The sequence below is a fragment of the Chrysochloris asiatica genome, unplaced genomic scaffold (genome assembly GCF_000296735.1).
Source record: "Chrysochloris asiatica unplaced genomic scaffold, ChrAsi1.0 scaffold00004, whole genome shotgun sequence".
NCBI lineage: Eukaryota > Metazoa > Chordata > Mammalia > Afrosoricida > Chrysochloridae > Chrysochloris > Chrysochloris asiatica.
This window is the reverse complement of record NW_006408522.1, coordinates 36,849,824-36,857,357: the sequence shown is the minus strand read 5'-3', so window position 1 is coordinate 36,857,357 and position 7,534 is coordinate 36,849,824. Positions and strand designations below refer to the sequence as shown.

The 7,534-nt window shown below is 40.6% G+C and overlaps 1 protein-coding gene across 1 annotated transcript in view; it reads right to left on the bottom strand.

Moving 5' to 3' along the window:
• The window catches only part of GPR176 (G protein-coupled receptor 176), a 158,063-nt gene that overhangs the window by 12,040 nt on the left and 138,489 nt on the right, over positions 1-7,534 (bottom strand). The window contains exon 2 of the mRNA XM_006831782.1: positions 690-942. Within this exon, the coding sequence (XP_006831845.1) occupies positions 690-942 (253 nt within the window). The remainder of the gene's footprint in view (positions 1-689; positions 943-7,534) is intronic.

Genomic DNA, 7,534 nt, shown 5'->3' with positions numbered 1-7,534 from the left:
GGGAGAAAGATGAGGCTTTCTGCTCCCGTAAAGACTTATAGCCTCGGAAACTCTGTTCAGGGTCGCTATGGGTCAGAACCGACTCAACGGCACTTAACAACAACAACAACAAGATAGTATAAAGTATCATTGCCTAGAGAACGTTCTTTTAAAGAAGGCTGGAAGAGGAAACATCTGCCACAATGTGAGGCCTTGGAAATAAATCCTCCAGAGGAATTCTCATGTTATCTGGCGACACCAACTGGACTTATTTAGTCATTTAATAATCACTGAATCATTCTCTTGTTCTTCCAGAAATGTTTTCATCCTGCATCAAATCATCCAAGTTGCAGTTATCAAATCAGATGAGCAATCTACTGCAAATTGCAACACAAATGCCACTAATTCCAACCAAAATGAAACTGCATCATGATCTAATAAGCTCTGTCCCAACATCCTCATGAAGCAATCCCTACCCCATCCCCAGACTTTTCTTGGCTGTCCTGTTTTCTGCTGCTGCTGTTATATCCACCTGCCTTTTGCAAAGAATCTATTTCAGGCATTTATTCTTTTTTTGTTCACCACGAGTTGACTAAAAACCAGTGTGGAGAACATTGACTATTAACCATTAGCTTCATGATGCTAATTTTTCAATACACCTTTTTTTAAGAAAAGGAAAAAGGCAGAACTCCTGGGCTACTTGATCTTACCTGTCCAAAGCAATGGCAGGGAAGCTGAGGATAGTCACGGAACAGAAGACCTTGTGCAAAAATTTGACGACCTTGCAGAAGCCCATGGTGTAGATCCACCAGCAACAGTGAGGACTGGTGCTGAGGATGATGTCAAAGGGCACGCAGACCAGGTTGGCACAAATTCCTGAGCAGGCCAGGTTTTTAATGAACCTGTTGGTGACAGATTTGAACACGGTTGTGCGGCAAGTTGACCATAACACCATGAAGTTTCCTGGCCAGATATACAAAAAAAAAAAAAATGTTTTTAATAAAAAGAAAGAAAATGCATTTGAAAAACCGAAAAGCCACTTTGAACGTTGGTTTCAAAGATTTGATTTAAATTCTTATATATAATTATATTGTCAATTTAGGTGCAATTATTAAATCACTTAGGTACATTGTTGTTGTGAAGTGCTATCAAGTTGGTTCCAACTTATAGCAACCCTGTATAGGGTTTCTGAAGTGCAGCTGGTGTGTTTGAACAGCTGACCTTTCAGTTCAAACCAACCTTGCAGTCGATTCTGACTCATAGCCACTCTGTGTGGGGTTTTAGAGGAGCAGCTGGTGGGCTGGAACTGTAAACTTACTGATTTGCAGTGCAGTGCTGAATACGAGTATATTAGATGATTCAGTCTCATCTGAGTGTATACAATTTGCTGTAGCTGTTGTTGTCTTTGGTTGCTGGCGAGTCCATTTTTCACTCACAGCAGCCCAGATCCACTCACTGTGACAAAGTACATAGGACTGCAATGAGCCAAATGGACTCTACAGCAATGGGCTTGATTTGTTTGGTTTTCTGGGGTGGGGGTGGCAGAGGATGTTGACAGGAACACGTCACCAAGTCTTTCTTGCCCACATTTGCTGGATGGGTCCAAGCTACCAGACTTTCAGTTTAGCAAGCCAACATTTACTCATTATATCACCAGGGCTTTAAGAACAATTTGCTGGGCATTATGTAATCTTAGGCATTCTACTCACTTGTACCAAGGTTGTTACTGTATCCACATTGCCACTGTTTAAAACAGAAATACAATGCAAGCCACATATGTGCGTTAAAAGTTCCTAGTGCCCAGACTTTTAAAACAGTAAAACAAAACAGGATAAATTGTGGTAGTGTAGTGGTTATGAGTTGGGCTGCCAACCTTAAGGTCAGCAGTTTGAAACTACCAGCATTCCGCAGGAGAAAGATGAAGCATTCTGCTCCCATAAAGATTTACAGCCTCAGAAACCCTGCGCAGGGTCAGTCAGAACTGACTCCACGGTACTTAACAACAATCTTATATCTTCAAATACTACCATATCAACATGTAATCATTACTAAAAAAGAAACTGAGATATTTTACATTAAATTTTGTACTAAATCTTACAACACATCTCTGTATAATAAGCACTGTAAACCACAAGGTTGGTGGTTCAAGCCCACCAACCACTCAGCAGGAGAAAGATGAGGTTTCCTGCTCCCACAAAAGTGTACACAGCCTCAGAAACCCTATACAGGGTCACTACAACTCAAAGGTACTTAACAACAACAACAGTTTGGACTAGTCACCTCTCAGGTGTTCAATAGCCACATGTAGCTAATGAACACTGTATTGGACACTGCTGTTTGGGAGCAACAAAGACACAATTGAAGCATCTCTTTATAAACATTTTCTTCTGGTGGTCTCTTGGTCTTCCTCCTCCCATCCTCCCTTCTCCCTGTTCTGAGTCTCCAGTACTAGTCCTCTCTATATTTTCTCTAGAGCCTCTCTCTACATTAGATTACCCATTCCCATGACTTTCCACCATTGTGTCAATAGCTCTCACATTCCTGTCTCAAATTAGGCCGCCCATCTCAACTCTAGACTCAGGTCCAACTAAACTTTTCATTTCCCACTCACTCCTAACCCACCATACCTTACTACAACCCCAAAGGCCCTGCATGTTCTAATGCTTACCTGACTACACTCACACCTCTCTTCTGCTGGCTTGCTGGGCACTAACCACCTGGCCTTCTTTCTGTTCTTGAAGCATATCCATGTTGTCCCTGCCTCGGTGTCTGTGCACAATCTTTTTATACTGCCTAGCACTCTGTTTCCACTGCTTGCCTGTCTGTTCGTCGTACTGTGGTGGCTTATGTGTTGCTGTGATGCTGGAAGCACTGCTATTGGTTATTTGAGTATCAGCAGGTTCACCCATGACCAATAGGTTTCAGCCGAGCTTCCTAACTAAGACACACAGGAAGAAGGAACAGATGGACTACTACTGAAAACTAGTCACAGGACACCTTATGAAGAGCAGTGAAACAGGGTCAGAAGATAAATCCCTCAGGTTGGAAGATATGCAAAAGCTGACTGGGTAAGAACTGCCTCCTCAAAGTAGAGTTGACTTTAAATGATGTGGATGAAGTGAAGCTTTCATGGCTTTCCTTTACTGATAGGGCACGACTCCAAATGAGAAAAAAATGCTGCAAATGTAAGTTAATCATTGCAATCTAGAATGTACAAAGTATGAATTTAAGAAAATGAGAGATATAAAGATTAATATTCTAAGCATTCGTAAGCTGAAATGGACAGGTATTAGCCATTGTAATCTGATAATCATATGGTTTACTAAATATATGCCAGGAATGACAAATTGAATAGGAATGGTACCACAGTCATAATCCATTTCTCCATCAGTTGGGAAGGACATTGGTGTCTTTCAGGGCTTAGTGAAACCTCTGGCCAAGCGACTGTGAATTCATATTGTTGGAGCATTCATCATGTCTCCAGAGGGTGCAGCTTTCTATAACTTTGTAGTAGCTGAACCATTAAAGAAGGCATATGCAGAGTTCTACAGAAATTATGATTCTATGTAGGATTTTGAGGAAATGAGGAAAGCTGTCATTTTTCAAAGTGCAAAATGATATTGGAATATAAAGAATGTCTTTAGGTTGAATTCCATGAACCTTGTCACTGCCCTGTTACTGAACTATGAAACATGACTATGTGGGCTTGGTAAATAAGCAAATGCTTTTGGGGGAAAAAAAAAAAAGAAGAACGTATCAAGATCTATCTTGAAGTGCAATGCTATCGGTAATAGGATAACATCCAGGTGCCTACAAGAAAGACTAGCTAATATGACAATTATTCAAATTTACACACCAACCATTAAAGCCAATTATGAAGAAATTGAAGAATTTTACTAAATTTTTCAGTCTGAAATTGATCAAGCACACAATCAAGATGCAGTGACAATTACTAGTGATTGGAATTCAAAAGTTGGAAACAAAAAGGAAAGATCAATAGTTGGAAACTATAACGTTGGTGACAGAAATGATGCTGGAGATCACATGACAGAATTTTGCAAAAACCAATGACTTATTCATTGCAAATACCGTTTTTCAACAACATAAAAGTCAACTATATACATGAACCTCACAAGAATACACAGGAATCATATTGAATGTGGGAAGAGTCAAGGAAGAAACTCAATATCATCAGGCAAAACGAGGTCAGGGACAGACTGTGGAACAGATTGTCAATTGCTCATATGCAAATTCATATTTAAGCTGAAGAATTTTTTTTTAAAAGTCCATGAGTCAAAATGTGACCTTGAGTATATATCTCACCTGAACTCAAAAACCATGTCAAGAACAGATATTTTGAAATTTGATCTAACACAGAGTAGCTAATGACTGGAAGAAATAATGAAGTGAAGGAGCTGAACAGAAAATTTCAAAGGGCAGCTCAAGAAGACAAAGTAAGATATTATAATGAACTGTGCAAAGACCTGAAATTAGAAAACCAAACGAGAAAAACAGGCTCATAATTTCTTAAGCTGAAAGAACTGAACAAAAAATTTAAGACTTTACTTGTAATACTAAAGGATTTTCTGGACAAAATATTGAATGATATAAGAAGTACCAAAATAAGATGGAAGAAATACACAGAGTCACTGTACCAAAAAGAATTGAATGATGGTCAGTCATTTCAAGAGCTAGCATATGATCAAGAATTTATGGTATTGTCTTCTGCCTATAACTGATTGGAATACCTAAAATGGGGCTACAACGTGCCTAGTGAAAGAGGCTTCCTGCAGATGCTCTGCATTACATAAGACCATAGGTGGAATACTTAACCCCATCCAGAATCTTCTTAGGTGGGAAATTTCCACTGGAAAGGATAAGCAGACCAGCCTGGAGTGGTCTGAACAAAAGATACTTCTTGAAAGAAAGACCGACATGAAAAATACAAAACGATAATGGCAGTCTGACTGACTACTACAAGAACAAACAAGTTACTCGCCCAGGAGACATCAAGGCATGCAGTAGGGTCCCCTCAGGGCAAACCCCCTTCCAAGACTAAGACTCAAGGGACTACACGAGCAGGCACATGCTCTGACTGGTGACCAATGATAAGGGGAAGTGAGGGAAAAACAGCAATGAAGCTGTGAGCTAAGTCCAACCACATTCAATAGACTCCTGTGAATCCGGGTGGAGACCTGGTTGGCCAGCAGTTTGGCAAGGCCTGGGGACTCCTGGGCCCAGAGTCAGTGACACAGCCACAGAGAACTAGAGTAGAGAATGAAGCATCCAGCTGATAAGAAGAGAGGGCATATGTACAAGAACATCCACACTTGCAGATAATACCCACTTGACCTGCTTCAATGGCTGGACGATCAGAGCTCAACTAGAAAAAGAAAGAAGAGGAAAAAAAGAGACATCTGCTACAATTTGATGAACTTGACCTACACCTATGGATGGAGTAGATCAAAAGATGGAACAAATCTTTACAGTGAGGATCATTCCCACCCCCTCAATACACAGGATAGACAGGGATGGGCAACTTGGACACTGGCTACCCAAAATGAGGGGCTACAAAGGCAAGAAGTGACTGGTTTACAACCTTTCAAGAGGGAGCCTAGTTCCAGAGGGTGCGGAGGAAGGTAGAATCTCCACTGAGTAGTATCCAATCTGTCTGGGTGGGACTGATGCAAGGATATGGAGATAGTACTCATGAGGTACAATAGTGAATAATTGTTATCAGGACTAACTGTGAAGGTTGGAAATGTAAAGGTAGATGTTTTGTAGCAAAAGGAGGGGAGTGGTTGACTTTGCAGTCCAGGAGCAGAGGTCCCTGGGACCATCACGGGAGAAGAGCGGAGTATGGGATCCTATCCAGAGAAACAGTGACACCAAAGGTGGAGGCAGAGATGATGATGTGGAGAGATGGAGCGGCTGGGAACTCTAGATCCAGAGAGGGAGAGGGGCTGTGTGCTGATGACCAGAGGGGCAGGCTTGCGGGGGCGTACCCTTTGGTTGGTTGATGATGCACGGAGGGGACTGTAACCATGGCAATGTAATGATATGCAATAGGATGAATGTGAAGCTGATGGTCTCCTATGTAAACTATCACATAATTCACAATAAAACAGTTAAAAAAGAATTGATGGTATTGAAGGAAGCAGCATTACAAGCTGCACTGAAGATAATGTTGAAATAAAAAGCCTTCAAGAATTGATGGAATACCAGTTGAAATGTTTCAACAAACTGATGCAGCACTGGAGACACTCACTAGTCTATGTCAAGATATTTGGAAAGAAATACCTGGCCAGTCAACTGGAAGGAATCTATATTTGTGCCCATTCCAAAGAAAGGTGGCCCAATGGAATACAGAAATCATCAAACAGTATCATTAACATCACATGTAAGTAAAATTTTGCTGAAGATAATCCAAAAACAGTTGCCACAGCACAGTAAGAGGAAGCTGACAGAAATTCAAGCTGGATTCAAAAGAGGATGTGGAATGAGAGATATTGCTGACATCAGATGGATCTTGGCTGAAAGAGAGAATACCTAATCTCATTAGGCATCAGAAACTGCTGTCCCAGACATATTGAATCAGAGTGTACAGAGATGGAACTGGAAGCCTCCATTTGTAAGAGTCAGCACCCAGAGCAAATGCCCTCACATTTCATAAGTCTCTGCTGACAACATTTTTGTCAACTGATCAGTACAGGTCCTTATTTTATGAGTGTTTCTGTTTAAAGACACTTTATATGTATCAGAGATTCATTCACATTAAACTTAACAGCCAACAGCACTTTAACTCATACTCGAACATTTTCCTAGTATGTGCATTCTTTTGAGTGAGGAATATTTTTTTCAATGATTTATAATGAAAAAAAATGAGACTGTTATAATCATACTCTATCTCCCTTTATTCACAAGGCTCTAGGTAGCCTCTAGAGCCTAATCCCTTTTGCTATTGTGAGTCGGAAACTAAAGAAGCCTGAATTCCTTCCATTCTCTACACCACTGCTTTCTCTCCTAACTTAAAATTGGTTCATTGGACTCCTTTCACTTGAAAACAGAAAATGAAACTTGAGACAGACTTAAATACTAAGGAAAATCCCAAAAGGACAGACTATGCCAAAGTGGGGGCCAAAGTGAATCAGAATCAACAAGAGCTAGAAAGGCAAAGGAACCTTTATACTCAGCAAACACCATGTGATGTAAGTGGAAAGTCTAAGTAAATTAAGAAATACTCGTCTCATAGCAACCCCACACGCCTGTCAGTTTGTCATATGGTGGGGGCTTGTGTGTTGCTGTGATGCTGGAAGCTATGTCACTGGTGTCTCAAGTATTAGTAGGTTTACCCATAGTGGTGGACAGGTAAGGCAGAGCTTCCAGACTAAGAATAGACTAGGAAGAAGGAATAGAAGGTCTATTTCTGATGGATCAGCCCCTAAAAAAAACAACAACAAACAAACTATGAATAGCAACAGAACATTGCCTGATATAGTGCAAGAAAATTATCCCCTGAGACTGGAAAGCACTCAAAATAATACCATTGAAGAAC